Consider the following 19,313-nt stretch of genomic DNA (forward strand, 5'->3'; position numbering starts at 1 on the left):
ATATTATTGTGTGGCCAGAGATGAGATCTAAGGTGAATTTGGGGGGAATATCCATAATGACGTTACCTGAGACATTGCAAGATCTAAAATCAACATAAATTGCCGAGCACAAATGCACCACTGCACTAGCTGGAGTTCGGAATGTCCTGCGGTGCCATGACTCTGTGATTCCCGTTTGCCAAACCCGTGGCTGCATGCAGGCCCACATGCCTGTTCTCAGGGCAATGTCCTTCTCTGCTGACTGCTGTGCTTCTGCAAGGGCATCTGTTCATGACACATGCTGCACAGATCCACTGATCTTAAACTAATCTTGATGGCTAGAAACATACACAAATAGTGACACATCCATATAATATAGGGATTAGTTGATCTGTGCAGCATCTGCATCAAACAGGTGACCGCCAGTCCCTGACCTGTATATTTGCATTGAGTACCATAACTCTAATTTGGTCTGCCATCATTGCCAACAGTTGATTATACTATACTATTGTGATTACTCCATACTCATAATCAGCAAGGATATCAGTAAACAAGCCCATGAGAACTCACTCTGATATTTATTACAAACTGTCCATTTTACCTCCACAGTAGCCATCCATGCCATATCATTACCTGCTGTAAGCCCCCAGCTCAATGCAGTGATTTTAGATCCTGACTTACAGATGCTGGTCTCCCTTTTAATTCCAAACAGCTGGAGCTATTTTATCCAAATTACTTTGCAATGCCAGTTTTGAGATTAAATGGATGCATTTAATCCTGGTTGACACTCCAGTGATATTAATGATTCTGCATAACTTTGTCATTTAAAAACTTTTCTCTCACAATCTTTTTCTGTGTTGATCCATGTTAATTCAGATTCCCTTTTCTCATCCTTTTGAGCTCACACTTATCCAATCCTTTTTTTTCAACAAGGATCTGAATTGAAATCGATTCTTCACTGGGGCTCAGAAAATTTGAAAGCTGTTATATTCCTTTCCATACAGCAATAAAGGAAAAGGGAGTCTGATGCAGGTCCTGGACTGTCTGACTGAGGATTTGAAAAGGATTCCTCCCTCTTTGCCTGCCCATGTAATACTTCATGAGTCACACTGCAGGCTATCAATTTGCTGTCATTGTCATCTGGGTAAAATATGAGATTAATAAATTGCCTGCCACAGAGAGCACACAGGCTTCCCTCCCTCTGTGTTAGGAGCTGTAGATATGAGGAGAAATTGTTCTGAAGTCATTGGTGTCAAGTAAACACAAATTTACTCAAAACTGACAAATGTGCAGTTGTTCCTAAAGATTACTCTCCCTCTCTGAAAGGATAGAGTGAACCTGGAGGTCAGTGTGTCTCTCTCTGCTTGATGGAGTCTTTATCATTCAGCCACCTGAGACACAACAGCCTTCAGAGTAGAGTACAGCAGGTATTGGACTCAAAAAGAGAATCAATCTTTCATTATGGATTTTGACTTCCATTACAACTGTGACCCTAATGAGAACCGCAAACAGCTACACATAAATGACATTATAGAAAACTGAATAATTCAAAGATGCACACACATTAATGATGCCACTAAAGAAAACAAGATTTAAAATAAAATCTGGTGTTAATAATAATTTCAGTAGTTGTAACATTGGAAGAAAATATGGGCAGGTGATGACATACAGATGGCCAAAAAAAAAACAATTTTTGCACACTGTGTAATTCTAAAATGATGTTGGTAAAATGCAATGATGAATATATATGTTAAAACAGGAGATACAGACCCTGAAATATCTACGTAAACTTGTTCTCTCTAAAACAGTTTCCTATCATTTTAAACATACTCTGAATTGAAATGAATTTTGGATGCATAATTTAAGGTAAGAAATACAGGCAGCAATCACAGAAGCAAGGCTTGCATTTTACCATCCACATCATTGGATACTTTCTGATGCTATGAAGGTTAATTACCTGGCTAAAGCATACAATAACATTGTTGCATAGAATTTGAACCTGTAACATTCTGGTTTTATCTAACATCTATCTCATGTCATGTTGTCATCCCAAGCAAACCTTCAAATGAACCTTCAAACTAGCCATGTGTTGGTGTACTGTAAGTTACATGCATTCATGCCCTGGAAAAAGCAGCTATTTTAGATGAAAATGTGTTTGTGCAGCACCATTTGCAATTTTGGTTGCCCATATAGCACATTACCAATATTGATCAATAGATTGTTTCCCAGTTGCTGATCTGAAAGGGTTAAACATCTTATGATAATAATTCACACAGTGAAGGTGACTCCAGCCTCACAGGGTGTAGTCCATATAACACCTCTTTCTGGGACTGGTGCTGTTTCAGTTAATCAAACAAACCAAATCAACCACACAATCAACCAATCACTCGTTCAGTCCAGTTTTACTTAATATAGTGTTCTTAAAAAATGCCTCTGATTGCTTCCAGCCTGGACGTGAATGTTACTTGAACTGAAGCAACTCCGGTAATGTAAATTGATGGTATCAAAAGGTCTAGTATTGGCACTGTGATTGAGCTACACTGGTCTGTAAACAAAATATGTCCTGTGCATTTGGTCTGAACTCATTTATGAAATGTGGGAGAGCACCCGCAGGCAGCAGACCTTTGGACACTCTTATCCAAACTCCCGCATCCTGAGGCCAGTTCTACAGGAAAACTCCATCTGTGAAGCACACAGATTCCTGCTCCATGAGCTGCCTGTAATCTCAGTACGCCACCTCTCAGCCTGCAAGGGTATGCAAGGGCATTTCAGAAACCCTAATCTGCAGGTTTATTCACTGCATGTCACCCTACACCCTGAAAGTGCCGCTGTAGCTGCTGCTCATATTCCCTGCCTCCTCATCAGCCGTGTGTTTAAAGGCTACATCCAGTCATTATCTTTCTGTTGGTTGGTGAGGGTTGAGCACACGCCAAGGTTCCCACTTGCCCACTTTCAAAGCAAATGCTTTTCACTAAAAATTTCACTGCTTTCATTGTTGTCAGGGTAATGTTGTGGTTCTACCCCACCAAATATGTTCATACTGTCTAAAGCACATTTCAGAATTTAGCAGTGACTAATTTTACAATATGTTTCAACAAACACCTGCCCCATCTTGCTCACACACACACACACATGCAAACACACGCATCCTCAGATACGTGCATTGTATACACACACACACATTGGCATGCTACTGTCTCATGTGTAATGCTTTTAGATCAATATCTGTGCTTTAAGGACATGCTGCCTAATATGTTCACCCTTCTGCTAATCTTCACATCAGTTCTGAGTGCCGCAAGCCATGTCTTTGTGCCTCTAAATCCTGAGCTGCATTGACTTGATGAAGCAGACTAATAGGCAGAGACAAGCTAGGCATCAATAATTGAAAAGCCATGCTCTCTAAAGAATGACAGTCCTAAGCACAAAATTATACTGCCTAAGAACAAGGAAAATGGCTTACAATTAAACAGCCTGGTAGAGATTAAAGATGGGCAGGATACCGTTTGTGTTACTCAGCATTATGACATTTATATTCCATATATAACTGCATAAATGCAGTAATAACACAGAAATAAAAAAAAAAAAAACATCCAGCCTGATTATTTTGAACACAATCTGCCAATAAATTATTTTGAATTTAGTAATAAAATGCTCCCAAATTCGAAGTACCAATCATTAACTGCCTATCACCTAGATTACACACCACTTTACTCTAAAACGCCACAGGGTGCAGTTTGATCGGATTGCAAAAGTTGCCCTTAAGTGCTGATCTAGGACCAGGCTCCCCAACCACGGTTCTAACCTTAACCATTATTAGCTAAACGACAAAACTGGTCCTAGATCGGTACCTATTGGTTACTGTTAACTGGTATGAGCAGGGGGAGGTGGTAAGAGATTTTTTTTATCTTTGCAATATTGTGGCTGCACCTTGTCCCCTAGCAAAGCTGATTCATGTTTCGCACTTGTGTTTTTCAGGAAGCCAGGAGTTACGGTTGGATGGTAGATTGAAATTGGTGTGGAACTAAAGAAACTAAGTATTAAGGGGCGAAACCATTTCTCATGAGAAAACTGCTTGCATTTCGGACAAGGTGCAACCATAGTTTATTCATGATGAAATAACGGAACGGCTCGCATGTGAAAGCGCAAGGCAGTGTCCTCAGGAATGCGGAGCGTGAAAGGCAGCGGCTGCGGACGCGGTGCGGGAGGAGGTTTGAGGAGCTTTATGCTCCTCCGCGGAGAGGTGGAGCGTCCGTGCTCTAATCTCGCGTCTCGAGAGACTGTGCTTCGATCGTGATGATTTCGGTCCCTCGTGGATTGAAGGGCTTCCCCACTGACTCCTGCACAAGGCTGAGGGCAGTGACGTGGAGGAGGCAGATCTGCGCATCTCCTCGGACAATAACGGGGGTATCGGGTCACGGTGGTCGGCGAATATCGTTGCTAACACCAAGCCATTCTGCTGCAGTAGTTGATGGCTGGATACAACTGTGGAAAGTCCGGATATTTAAGCGGGACGCACCATGGACACAGTGGAGGTGGTTGCCTCTCTCCTGGTGGTAGTGATCATAATTGTGTCGTTGCTGTCCAACGTGCTGGTGCTGATCTGCTTTTTGTACAGTCCCGAAATCCGAAAGCAAGCGCCGGGGCTGTTTATCCTCAACTTGACCTTCTGCAACTTGTTGCTCACCGTGTCCAACATGCCGCTGACTTTGGTTGGTCTCATCAACAAGGGCAACCCAGGCGGAGAGGGGTTCTGTCACGCCGTTGGCTTTTTGGACACCTTCCTGACGACAAATTCAATGCTGAGCATGGCAGCCCTTAGCATCGACAGATGGATTGCCGTAGTTTTTCCGCTGAGTTACAGCTCAAAAATGCGGCACAGAGATGCTGCGCTCGTACTGGGCTACTCGTGGGTGCATTCCATATCCTTCTCAACAGTAGCGGCTTGTTTCTCCTGGGTGGGGTACCATCATCTTTACGCCTCCTGCACACTCTGTAATACCAGGGCGAACAGCATCCGGACCCAGTTCGGTATCTTTACTGTGGTTTTCCACTCCCTCACGTTCTTTTTGTCTTTAGTAGTGCTGTGTGTTACTTACCTTAAAGTGCTCAAAGTGGCGCGGTTTCACTGTAAACGGATTGACATTATTACAATGCAGACCTTAATGCTTCTTGTGGACATTCACCCAAGGTAAGGAATCTCCCACAGACATCATCCCGTAGAGCGAATCGTCCTGATGAATCTGCTTGAGTTTTCAGTGTAAATGCATGCATTATTTGAGTAATGAATGCATTATTTTCCACCTTCGTTTTTATTAAGCGGCATTCATTCATTCAAAGGTTAATTTGAGTTGGGATAACCAACTGCTCTGCCAGTCCCACTTTTGACTTCTCTGCAACAACAGGCCTGGCTAAATTATTAACATTTTTCATGTGTGACATGTGTGAATGAACATTTTTCGCAGTTTAGTCATTAACGATTTATATGGTACGTCTGTAATCATCTTTATTGGCCCGATCTCTATTTGTGTAATGATATTCCACATTATTTTGAGATTACATTATTTATTTCCTTGTTAGCGCGTCATCTTTAATGCGATATCTGTACATGTATAAAGGCATTTTGCTTGTTAAAAACTATAGATATTATGTATTTTGTAAACAGCAAAGCTATGCAACTTTAAAAGTTGAAGGAATCTCATTACGCACCATTTTTACGCACATATACACTTGGGCGTCTTTCATATTTAATGCAGCTAACTCTATACGCGGTAACTTTAAACTACGGTGACTTGTCGATGTCTATCAGACGTGGTATTTCCGAAATAATTGTTGCAAGATTTCTGTATAACCAAAAAATTGTTTCAGATCAGGAGATAAATTCCAAATTCTGAGGTATTCAAAATCGTGATCTCGAGATCCAAGGGTTGAGGATTTCTAACGACCCCCTAAAACTTCTAGTAATGCCTGAAAGCCTGAATTATGTTTCCCCCTTATCCAGATATGATGAAATATATACACTACGGAATTCCTAAGTTTCATAGGCACACAAAAAAGAAAAAAAATACGACTTAACGAACCGCCTTTTAAGCCGGTGAGATTCTGATGTTCCAGTTTATCTGATCAGTTTTTCGTTGAACTGCAGGATATTCGTATTGAAGCAATTGCGCAGATTCTTGCAAATTATTTCTACGATAAACGTATTCGTGTTTACAGATTTATACATTTTTAACTTTTCGTCCCTTTGAGAAAAGGATTGAGCTGTGCTGTCCGAAACATTGCTGAAGAGGCTTTCTGATATTAGCCTTGGCAAGGAAGATGAATATGTTGCTGCATCTAAGATAATTATGTATTTAGACTATTCTTGCAACGACCTTACATGATAGTACTACAACTTATTCTTCTGCTTATTATTATCATTATAATATTGTACTGTTCTAATTCATTTCCCTTAGTCTGATAACAGCAGTTGTAGATTTGAAGAAAAAGAGCATAATTATTTGCTGAGGTAACAGGATTTATTTTAAGAACTACTAAAATATGTTAAAAGTAGGGTTATTTATTCAAGGTGAAAGTGATTTTAAATGCTTCCCATGTGGGACTTAAACCCATTAGTATACCTGCTGAAAAATAATTTTGCATATATACTGTGTGTGCTGGTATTCCTCTGTGTACAAGCATGTTAGACACACAGGAACACAGTCGCAGACCAGCTTGGCTCTTGCTTTCGGGGTGAAGTAGAGAACATTATGTTCAGTGACATGACAGCACCAACCCCTCCCTCCCCACCCTCTCCCTCGCAGTTTTTCAGCCAGTCACACACAGGTCTGCTTTAGTGGTGGAAGAGTGAGGCTTCATGAACCCCAGAGTCGGTGAAGCTCTCAACAGTTACCATTGACTCACTGACCTGAACCAAACAGAGTGGTCTGCTGTGGAGAGCAGAGTCTTTTGATTGGTTCATGTGGGTCAGTGATTGACAGCCTCGGGTAGCTACACAAACAGCAGAGTTGGTGGAGTCTCAGTGCCCTGTGCGCGGTTTCGGTTATGATCACCCCTGAGTCAGCCGGTCCTCACGTTCCTGCTTTGGCAGCGTTCGGCAGCGGTGTTTGGAGGAGCAGAAGAGGCGCAGGCAGAGGGCCACCCGGAAAATCAGCACCTTCATCGGCACCTTCGTGGTCTGCTTCGCCCCCTACGTGATAACCAGGTGAGCAGCGAGAATCAGGTGACTTCCTGGGCAGGATGGTCCCGCGCAGTGCAGAGTACCATGAGCCTGGGGCCGACCCTTTGCTAACCCCAGCCTTGTGCTAACCCCAGCCCTATGCTACGCTAACCCCAGCCCTATGTTACGCTAACCCCACCCCCATGCTATGCTAACCCCACCCCTACGCTAGCCCCAGCCCTATGCTACGCTAGCCCCAGCCCTATGCTACGCTAACCCCTGCCTTGCGCTATGCTAACCCCTGCCCTGCGCTATGCTAACCCCTGCCCTGCTATGCTAACCCCTGCCCTATGCTATGCTAACCCCAGCCATAGGCTAAACCCCAGCCCTGCACTGCACTACCCCCAGCCCCTCACTATGCTAACCCCTGCCCTGCGCTATGCTAACCCCTGCCCTGCACTATGCTAACCCCTGCCCTGCGCTATGCTAACCCCTGCCCTGTTGTACCGCCCTGATCCCAGGCGGGAGCACTGCAGCACCTAGCCGTGATGTAATGGATACCCAGGTGCTTATGAGGCCACTTTCGTTCTTTCTGCTGTGAAAGGAAATCAATAGAAGCTGTATGGCTCTTTCAGAAAATCAAACTGCAGCAGCTATATCAGACAAGGATTAGGGACATGCACTCCAAATTAATGTGATATTGTATTATACTATGGCTTTCCAGATTCTATATTAAAAAAGGCACACTGGGCTTTTTGTTCCTATATAGTCCCGTGTGAATAATGACTCACTGCAAACACTTATCAGTGAGGTGGGCTTTCATGGATATTCATGAGAAAGTAGTATAAGATCTGTTTTTTATTGTTAATAATTGTTTGAACGCTGATCTAAATAAAGGGTTAGGAACTCCATGCTCAGATATTTCTCAGCTGTAATGTAGAGACCAGTAATACTTTAAAATATTTGAAAGTTTATGATTCAGGTTTGTGTTGCTGTAGGTAATTCCATGCAGGGAACAGCAAAATGTGCTTTGTGTGAGAATCCAGTAGTGATTATGCTCTTTCATGCTGTAATATATATTTATGAGTCAGCACATTCTGTCTATGATTAGACCTATACCTATTTATGTAGCTGATATAGTTTCAATTTGCAGCTTCAAGATTTGTCATAAATCCCTACATATTTTCGTTCTGCGCTCGGAGAGCTTTTCACATCAGAGGGTCAGGTTTGATTTTGCTGCTTGTTCATGCAGCGCACGCAGCTCTGTGTGGTGGATGGTATGAGATCAGCGGTCAGGGCTGCCACATTTGTGTTTGCCATAGAAAATGAGGTGGTCTTAAGTCCCAGTGAGAACCCAGTGAAAGTAGTGCATAACACATAATGTCACATTGTGTTAAAATACACACATTGCCAAAAGAACAAGTCTGTGACACTCTTAGCTGACAATCAATATCTGTGTTTAACATTGCCATATTGTCATTCAAATAGCTTTGTATACAGCTGTAGTTTCAGTTTTGTCTGGTTTAGGTGCATTTCCCAGTATATTAGTGAAGTCTCATGGACGGCTTTCACCTTCTGAACACCAGAGCTTTTTGCAAGTGCTAAAACAAGGCAGCCTCTGGAGGAACATGTGATCAGGAATGAGAGTAATCAGACTGAGGGGAAACTCCAGCCCCTCCCCCAGCCTGCAGGGGGAGCTGTGCCAAACGGCTGCAGCAGAGCCAGCACTGAGGTCACTCCTGGCTCACAGTCTCTGCACTTCATTATGCCCATTAAGGTCATTAAGAGTTTCACCTGAGAGCAACAATCAATGCTGCAGCGCAAAGCATGCTGGAGAGTCATCCATTTAGAAATAAATAAAATATGTTTATAAGCATAAAAAATGGATATGATATATACTATATGATATTACTTATGCATATGCATGTGCTCATATCCATCAGGCGAATATTCTTGATACTTGTTTTGTTTTGCTGATAGTAAAACATCCCCACACCTCTGATTCAGTTTTAATTTTCTGTTAATATCAGAAGCTCCCAAAAAGTGATACCTCGCAAAAAGAGAGAGTCCTCAATCACAGGGAAGAACTATGGGCACACATTGTTTAACCAGTACTCTTAAAAGCACTAATATCTTTAACGTTTATTCTACCAAAATGCTACTAAAATGCGATTATAAAATCCTGCTGTGTAACAACTGTTTGCTTAGAAAACCCTTCATAGAATAATCCTAAAATAAAATCTATTTGACTCTCTGATGTTTTTTTTTTTTTTTTACTGCTCCAATCTCCCAGTCTACACATTCATCTAAATCTAATTATGAAATATCTACCATCTGTCAATTACATTTTTTAACATTATGCTCTAATGTAAAGGGACCATTTATTGTTATACAGAGAGAGAGCCTATGGTGTGTACATTCAGTGTGCAGGAATGTGTAAAAACTGAAGAGGAAGTGGATAATACAATATTCAAAATGCCTGCTGAGATTAATAGGAAAGACAATAACAGACAGTAATCAAACACAAAATCCTTGCTGTGCAGGGTCACAATTAATTAACTTTCATAAAAGGAGGCCTAGTAGCTTTAGTAGCTTTTTTCCTTCATTGCCAAGGCATGGAATCTGCTTATAGGATTTGAGTTTAGGATTAATATTAAAGAGTTATGCAATTAATTGAAAAATGCTGACCTGTGGCGTTTGCGTTGTTCTGAATCAAACATGGCTCATCTTACGCTGACTGAACCATTATCTCATGCCATGGTGCCAGAACTCCCAGGATGTGGGGATCCCGAGTATCTCAGTGGTTAAGGTGCTCACCGTGAGTCTAAGATGAGCTCTTCAGCTGGGGTGGTAGAGTGCTGTGTGACCTGTAGTGTGAAAAGTAGCCACTGACTGTGTCCAAGTGTGTCATTCATCTTGCCACAGAGGTCCTTTGTGAGCGCAGAGGTTGTGAACATAGGACACACCAAGTGTACAGGTAGCAGTTCCAGAACAGGGTCTCATAAAGAGCGAACACTTCCAGGATTAAAAAATCATGTCAAGCTCTGCTGTTTGATTGGTCTGAGATACCAATATGTGCTGCTCTGTAGCAAGGATATGTCTTCAGTGTAGGCCATGCCTCCTTTATTATAATGAGCAATTAAGATAAGTACAAGTTACAGTTACAGTTAGTTATTGTAATTATAAGTGCAACAACTGAGCAGATGCATAACATTCTGTGAGAAATTAAGAACTTTTCTGAAAGTCTCAACCATAGTAAGCAATTGTTGCTACACTGTACATTACATGGTTTTCAGTATTTGCTGAGCAGAGAGCATTATCCATTTAAACAGCTGGATATATGACTGAAACAGGTTAAGTTCCTTACCCAGGACACTAACAGCGCCCCAGCTAGGAGTCAGTTCCACAGCTGCTTAAAGTCCAGCGCATTCGCCTCTGTACCATCACCCCATATTTTAGGAATAATAACCATTGAGGCTCCTGTCTGACAGCGGATGCTAGAAAGTGGCTGTACTCTCTGCCTGCTGTATGCAGTGCTACTGTCTGAATCTGCTTTCTGTCTCCGCTGCTCCTGCCTGAATCCTGCTCTCTGTCTCCGCTGCTCCTGCCTGAATCCTGCGCTCTGACTCCGCTGCTCCTGCCTGAATCCTGCTCTCTGTCTCCGCTGCTCCTGTCTGAATTTTGCTCCCTGTCTCTGCTGCTCCTGTCTGAATCCTGCTTTCTGTCTCCGCTGCTCCTTTCTGAATCCTGCTCTCTGTCTCCGCTGCTCCTGTCTGAATCCTGCTCCCTGTCTCCACTGCTCCTGCCTGAATCCTGCTCTCTGTCTCCGTTGCTCCTGTCTGAATCCTGCTCTCTGTCTCCGCTGCTCCTGCCTGAATCCTGCTCTGTCTCCATGTCCTGGCAGGATGGTGGAGCTGTTTCCGGCAGTGCCTATCAGCCACCACTGGGGCGTGGTCTCCAAGTGCTTGGCCTACAGCAAGGCGGCCTGCGACCCGTTTGTGTACTCGCTGCTGCGGCTCCAGTACAGGAAGACCTGCAGTGACATCATCAACAGGCTGCTGAAGAGGAGCTCGCTGAACGCGTCCGGCCACCGCGGCGGCGGGAACGACAGGAACCACCCGCCACAAACGGCACAGTGACGCCAAACGGCACAGAGACAGCCTCACGCGCCCGATGTCAGGGACGCCAAGCGGCACAGAGACAGCCTCACGCGCCTGCTGTCAGGGACGCCAAACGGCACAGAGACAGCCTCATGCGCCCGCTGTCAGGGACGCCAAACGGCACAGAGACAGCCTCACGCGCCCGCTGTCAGGGACGCCAAACGGCACAGAGACACCAAACCGTTGTCATGCCCATGCCGTGTCACAGCGTCCGCTGGAATGCTGCTGCGTTGAGCCACCAGTGAAGTGCCACACGTTCAGTGATTCATCTCAGTATGGATATTGCTAAATGTAGCTCTTTCTCTCTTTATTTTTTCCAACAGAATGTGTGGTAAAGCCTCTGATAGCATCCTTTGCTAATACTGGACCTTAACTTTTAGCATCAACAGAGTGATAAGAAGCATCATTGTGAACCTTTGTCTTTTGTCCTTGTGAGGACAGTGACTTTCTGCTGTTCACCCTGGCAGGAGTATCAGGGTTATAAGCTTAGTTGATGGGTGGTGATCAAACCACTGTTTTGAAGGACAGTGCTGAGCCCTAGATGTGTGATTACTCACGCGGTTAGAGATTCTTCTTCTTCACACATCACACTTAGTGCTCTGTCCTTTTGGCTTTTATACATTGTTTATTCTTTTAAATGCTGGTATAGGACCACAGTCACAAAGAAAGTATAATTTGTTGTTTCCAGTTGAAAGATTTTGGTGCATTGATGTTGCAATGTAGCAGTAAAAAAAACACAAAAAAATCAGCTCAATCAAAACGCTGCTGAAAAGTGTTTAGTTTCAGTGCGTGTTGGTGCACTTACATTACCAACATGTCGTTTTCAGCACCACCGAAGCGCTCATCTTGCAGGGTGTAACCCGAGACGCTGTCTGACCTTTTCTTGTAACGCGCAACTCAATGGAAACTTCATGCTTTTTCAAAGCCTGTGCATGTGCAAACCCCCCAGAGCGGTTCATCCTCAGAGGAAAACAGCAGGGTGGAGAGGCGTGTTCTGCGGGCCGTCCTGACACCACAGCTTAAGTCCGCACCCCTCGCTGGTTTGGGGAGGTATGGTGTGTTCGACCGGGCCTGCCCTGGCTCGCCTGCACCCCTCAGAGATCATCCCACACGTCCAGTGCCTTCTTCCCTAGATTTCCTTAACTTCACAGACTTGATTTATCATCCTCAAAAGCTTCGAAAAAGATTAATTTGTACTTTTGTTGTTAATTTATTGCACCCCCTCAGGCTGAAGTGAGCTGCTCGTGAGTTAGATGACTCCCGTTCTGTGAACACATAAATTGCGCAGTGCCACAGAGCTGGAACTTCTCATGCTCTCGAGAAGTGTTTTGCCAAAGGGGGCGGGATGTGGAGGTTGGGGGCGGGGCTGGTTGCGTGTCTGAGCTAATGCCATTTATCATAATTCTCCCTCAGAAATCTTTTCATGTTTTAAATTACATCACCATCTCAGCATAGTGTCTGCACAGAATATATTTTATAACGGTTTTGTCAAATTTTTTTTTTTGTGTCCAAAATGCTGCTATGCTGCTCAGTGGTATTGCTGTCTGTGAATACGTGTGTGTGTGTGTGTGTGTGTGTGTGTGTGTGTGTGTGTGGGTTATTATTTGAATTTGGAATCGGCTGTAGAAAGATTCACTGCAGACTTACTAGATCTGTCGGGTTGAATCTGAATCTGTTAGCTGAGCTGAATTTTGTTAAAGTGGGCAGTAACGGAGTCACTCATGTTCAGCGCTGACGTGCGGCTGTGATGCTCTGAGCCAGACCGATTCCCTTTTCCAGTTCTGCTTCACCACCTCGTGTGTGCGATGTTCTACAGGATACACAGTAACAGCAGGGTACTACACTGCTATCGTTTGTATTAACAGACATTCTGCAGTAAAGATGCAGCAAAGAGCAATATAATCACATGCCCTTCTAACCTGGAACTGCTTTCCCAATAGGTATGCACCTGTGAGCATCAGGTAGGCTTGTGTGATTGTGATCTAGCAAGACGGAGGGTGGTAGCTTGGGATTGGTTGTCAGTGCTGACAGAATTATCCACGGAACACTCCATTGGATGTGTTTTGTTCTGTCTGCAACGTGTGCACACACACACACACACACATACACACACACACATATACACACACACACACACACACACACACACACACACACACACACACACACACACACATACACAAACACTCATACACATACATACACCTCTCTATATATTTATTCAGACTGCTGACTAAATAAAATATATTTAAAAAATGTGTGTGTTATGAAATAAAATCGATGCATTTGGCCAGGTTTTCCAGTGTAGTTAAAATACATCTTTATTCATCTCACTCAGGTGTTTTAACTCATATCAGTCTGATCCAGTCTGTAAGATGACAGGCAGGCTTCCACCCAGGCAACAGAGAGCTATGCGTTGAGTGTATAATGAAAGTTTTTAGCCATAAGACATACAGAGAATGGCTGTTCAGAGGAACACAGCATCATCTCTGAGCTCTGGGTGTGATCAGAGGCGCTGCTGTTAAAATATTCACTCAGCAGGAGATGGACTGAATGCACGATGAGTGCAAACGGCTGTGTTGCGTTTGAAGGAAAGCAAAAAAAAGGAATCGTGAGCTGGAAAGGATTCTAAAGACATTCAGCATAGCACCTTCACAGTGGATATAGAGATATTATACTTACTTTTACTTTTTCCACACAGTTTGAGACTGTTCATTAATGCCATTTCTTTTATTTATTATTCAGGGCAGTAACACCATGATAATGATAATACTGTAGAGCTCTGTGTTTACAATTTCAGTATGATAAACAGGTAACCCACCTCCTGACCAATTCCCCAGGATTCATTTCCAAATCGATGTGGAGCTGTCCTCTGATTTAAAAGACTATTTAAACACTTGGTTTAATTAATGAAATGACTACTGTATGATTAGCACCTGATTTTCTAATCCAATATCTCGAGAGCCATAGATATATTCCATGATGCAACAGGCATAATATGCCCCAAATGCCCCATTTGGCTGGAATGAGGTAGTGTGCATACTTTAGGTACATGAGTAAGAGTAAAGAAGTGTACACCTTTATATAACAACAGGTGGGTTTTTCCTCCCTCACATAACACCTGGGAGAGCAGTCACAGGTCCCCTCCAGGTTATCATGTCACTGATTCACAGGAAAAGGTGCAGAATGGATCACATATGACAATAATGATACCATTCTACCATACCATTTTTCAGTTTTCTGTTCTCTCATTAATTAAAATATTTCAGAGCCAAATATTTGAAAATCAGAAAATGAAATGATGTATAAGTAGAAAATATCATTCCTATCCTCCTCTTTTTTTCAGACCCTGTGCCCATGTGTTAAAATATCTACTCATCTGTGCAATACTGGTGGTTCCATGCTGACATTTTGTACTGAAAAAAAAAATTGTTAGGAATAAGTGTTTTGCACTTGTGAAAATTGAAATGGTGAACATGTTGACATGTTATAAAGTGAATTACATGTTTGTTTTTTATTGTAAAATAGCCAGCCGTGAAAACTTAAGATTCTTTGTTGCACTGTCAGAATTGTATTTTCACAATTATGTGTAGACAAAGTACAAAGAGATACTCTATGAAGTATATGCTTAATATTAATAGTATGTGTTTAAATATAATTTAAGCTGAATAGTGTCTTAAAAGAGTTTTGAAGATTTTTAATACTAGTATTTGATCATTTTGGATAGATGACCATATGATGGCTCCATACTGTATGTGTTTTCTGAGTGTTTAAGCTGAAACACGGTTCTTACTGCACTGTATGTCCAGAGATATTTGTGGAGCATTTTATTATGTATATTTTACAAACTGAAATAAAAAGGAAAGATTTTAGTGTGGATACTGTATTAATGTCTGATGTATGCTGGATGCAGATACAGATGCTTCCGATCGCTGAATGTAATTGTCGGTAGCTATTCTGACCTTTTTAGGTAAACCATCCTTTTGTGTTACCACTGTTCCAGAGTTACTGAAGATGTGAGTATACTGTAATTCAGCTAAGGATATTAGCTTTAGAACGTGTGTGTGTGTGTGTGTGTGTGTGTGTGTGAGAGAGAGAGAGAGAGACAGACAGACAGACAGACAGACAGACAGACAAAGTTATGCAGATCTCCACACTGCTGTCCATTCCTTTTATTTATTTGTCTTTCAGACTCCTGTTTGTGGTGCCTCATAGGAGGGTTCCTGTAAAGGTAAAATCTACACAATTTGCACAATTATCACACAGTGTGCTCCTGCACTAACACTGAAAATACATTTGTGATGATGCTCAAACCTAAAGTTTAAAGACAACGGGAAGGATGCAATGACCCAGCAACCAAAGTGTCCACAGTGTGACCGACACACTAATACTTCAGACACTGTTAATAGTCCCAGTTTGTGAAGGAGAGAGGACTTGGGAATCATATTTAAGATGTAAGGATCTAGAGGGCTCAGCTCTAGAGGAGGAAATGTAACACATTTATACACAAGAAGTTTGAAAGGCGAGGTTTGCTCTTTGGAAATGTCAGCGTGGTTGAAAAGTCATAGTAATTTGGACTGTCAGCCACCCGCATTGTTTGTGCTGTGCCCTTATTAGTAATGACAAAACTGAGGCTGAGACACTCAGCTGGAAACGTCTGTTATTCCAAACACTGATGCTCATCCTTGGAGCTCAGTGGTGACTCAGCGGTGACTCGGTATTGGCAGGGGCTAATCACTGTCACAGGTCCTTTATCATTCAGAAAGTGATTGATCTTGGTGTGTCCTGCCGCACAATCGATTGATCAGTAATGATCCATGAACTCCACAGTCACAAACTCAGAGTAACTGTTGAACAGTGAGTCTTTTTTCTGCTGACATGTCAGAACAAAGTTTTTTTTTTTTTTTTTTTCTTCATGAATCAACAAGGCATATCAGTGCAGATCAGTTAACAATGAATCATTAGGAGGTCGTGTTAAAATGCATTCATCAACTTTCAGAACTCTCTGTTTTGGCATAAGAAGTAGTTTACCAGAAATATTATTGCATCTTCATAAGACTGGATCCATCTCTGTATACGTACCATAACCTGCTCACTGCCAGCTCGTTATCACAAGCTGAAGCTGTGGAGTGTAACACTCATAGATCAGTAATGCCAGCCACAGAGGTGATACCCAGGCAGACACACATGCATTTGAAAGACTGGCATGACTTCAGAGGCAACTGTGACCTTTGACCTGCTCTGGAGCCCCCCCCCCCCCCCCCCCCCCCACGCAGGGTTCTCTGATGTGCATACGGGGTTCAGAGCAACATGCCTGAGCCAGATTTCCCACGCTGGGCAGCTCCCAGCCCCTGGCAGAACAGCAGGCACGCAGTACATAGTTATGTGCTTTTAATTTGTGAATTGCTAAATGTGCAGACATGGATCGAACCTCTTACGGTTAAGGAAGAGCAATATGTGTAGTGGCAGTATAGCATAGTGGTAAGGAGCAGGGCTCATAAATGAAAGGTTGCTGGTTCGATTACCCGCTGAGGCACTGCTGCTGTACCCTTGGGCAAGGTACTTAACCTAGAATTTCCTCCATAAATATCCAGCTATATAAATTGGTAACATGTAAAACTGTAACCTGTATAAGTTGCTCTGGATCAGAGTGTCTGCTAAATGACAGTAATGTAATGAATCTTCCACGGGCTTCATCTACAGTCTTCACTTCCACAGAAGCTCAGGCAGAAAGCACACCAGCAGGGCTTTCAGTGATTCAGAAAAAACGTCTTGGACAGACTGTAGAGGATAAAAGTGGGTGATTTGCTGCTTTTGGGTCAGTATTGCAGTGGATTTAATGTCTCTGTTTGATCTATCGGGCCTCTCATATGAACCCTGAAAAGGAATTTCAACTTGCCCTTATGATAATATATAGTCACCTCCAAGCCAAGAATTTTATGACATTTCATTACTCTGTAATGCAGACAAAAGTTATACTACACTGGATTTTTTTAAGTGTGTTTGGTATTTAAAACTCAGATAACTGTGCCCAATTTTCAGGTCTTTCTTTTATACTGTAACTATTTTACCTTTTTTATGCTTCGCTGAGGGAAAGGGCTGCAGCAATGTGAATGGTAAGAGGCAGGAAGCGGTGGTTTTCTGGGGAGCCATTTAAAGACGTATCCGGTACAGTGCTGCTGCGGTGAAATGATGACAGCGGAGAGAGCCTCTCTGTAACCCTGGGAGGGCTCCTGCAAGGGCTGATGGGAGTTAGCACGAGAGTAATTGTGGGTTTGCGAGCCGCAGAACAAAGAGGCGGCAAGAGAGGAGGCAGCTGTGACAGCACCAAAGCATGCTGGGTAATCACGGCAAGTTCTGTCTTAGAATAAAACGCATTGTATAGCGTAACCAACATGTAAAACATTTTAAGGTCTAAAAAATATGTATAGGAATGATACACTGAAAAATATCTTTTAATAGCACATCACAGTCATAGCAGAGTGGCAGCCCACACATCCTGATTAGCAGAAAGACTTTTGAATCGTCTTGCTTGTTGCCTTGTTTTCCCACTCCTTTTCTTTTTCCTTGTCATTTTTGGTGATACTATAATTGCCTGTCTTCAAGGTGTTGATGCTCTTCTGTTTCTTTGTTTCAAAGAGGAGCCGAAGAGATAAACTGCCATGCAACTAACACTGTATCACTGCCATGCTGACAGTGAGCGTGTGGTGAAAATGTCTTTGGCAAGATAGGATTCTAGACACTGAGAGAACAATCATACAAATGTTTGTAAAATGTGCTACATCATCATAACTTTTAAGAGTTTTAATGGAGATATGGAAGTCGACACTCATAAACATGTCTAAATGTAACACAAGTTCAGTCATATGCATAATCATAAGGGAGATGTAAATGAAATATAACACTTCAAGTGGTTAATTTACTGGTGTATCATGGCATCTATGAAAGAGCTGGTCCACACAGAGTAGCTGCTAAATTATCTCAGTTCATGCCTGACACACCTGTACTTAAAACACGGAGGAGAACCCAATCAAAAACACATTATTCATGTGATGCAATCAGATTAAGTGGAAACATTCAAGAAAACATGACACTGTACAACTGTTCACGCATTTAAGATGACCTCAGACCTACTACACCTTGTTATCGGTCTTTTCCAAAAAAGGTTTAATCATGGATGGAGCTGACTATGAAGCACTCAGTAAACATGTCAGTGGTACACTGAAGGTACAGCCTTTAAGGCACATGTCACGGACTTTAGTGTTGTCCAGGCTACAAAGCTATAAACCGTGACAGCGATCGCCCATAACAAAAAATGGAACCCTTGATATAATTTTGCTCCACCACTTAAAATAAAAAAGGCTCTGGCATTGTAGGCAAACATTGTACTCTTGAAGCTGATTATGAATTCATGCAATCTCTTTCGCAATAAATCAAAATGTAATGACACTATAAATGTCAACGCTAACACTTTATATTAAGTTGCTGAATAGCAACAGTTTATTGATATAAATGATGTCTCTCTATGGTATTTTTTTTTTCAAAAAGCACACAGGATATTGATACACTGTATTTTAAAAATCCATGGATCTGTTCCAATCCAGACATGAGAAGGATAAAAAAACAACCAAAACGGTCTTGAGAAATTGCATTTCCTGTAAAGTTCAATCCACCTTCAATTCTGTACCCTTGAAATTGGAATTGACAGAAAAATTCTGATTATATTTTAAATTGATCCACCACTCTTTAGAAACATTCTTCACTCAAGGAGGGTTATACACAATACAGCAGGTCCTTTTAAAATAAACAAGAAACATGCTGAAAATTCTAATGTTGATTTCAGAAGCAAAATATATGATTTATGATACATTAATTTGCTTGCTATATATTTTTTTTTTATTTTAATGTGACTTTATTGTGAGATGTGTGTGAATGCATACACAATCAACACTTCCTGCTTTGTTACATTAACATCAATAAAGCTATCTAGCTTCAAAACCTGTAAAAAGACACCCAGA

The 19,313-nt window shown here is 42.2% G+C and overlaps 1 protein-coding gene across 2 annotated transcripts; it reads left to right on the forward strand.

Moving 5' to 3' along the window:
* Window positions 1–4,442: 4,442 nt before the first annotated feature.
* LOC118790160 (G-protein coupled receptor 26-like) lies at window positions 4,443–14,048 on the forward strand. Of its 2 annotated transcripts, XM_036547012.1 has the most exons (4): window positions 4,443–5,167; window positions 7,067–7,180; window positions 11,040–11,221; window positions 14,041–14,048. In XM_036547012.1, exons 1-4 carry the CDS (start codon window positions 4,497–4,499, stop codon window positions 14,046–14,048), a joined length of 975 nt encoding a protein of 324 aa, XP_036402905.1. In that variant the 5' UTR covers window positions 4,443–4,496. The 2 variants fall into 2 exon arrangements, with proteins under 2 accessions (XP_036402905.1, XP_036402904.1); XM_036547011.1 differs by lacking the exon at window positions 14,041–14,048 and having other exon boundaries at window positions 11,040–11,524.
* Window positions 14,049–19,313: the final 5,265 nt, after the last annotated feature.

This window comes from Megalops cyprinoides, chromosome 15, assembly GCF_013368585.1.
Source record: "Megalops cyprinoides isolate fMegCyp1 chromosome 15, fMegCyp1.pri, whole genome shotgun sequence".
NCBI lineage: Eukaryota > Metazoa > Chordata > Actinopteri > Elopiformes > Megalopidae > Megalops > Megalops cyprinoides.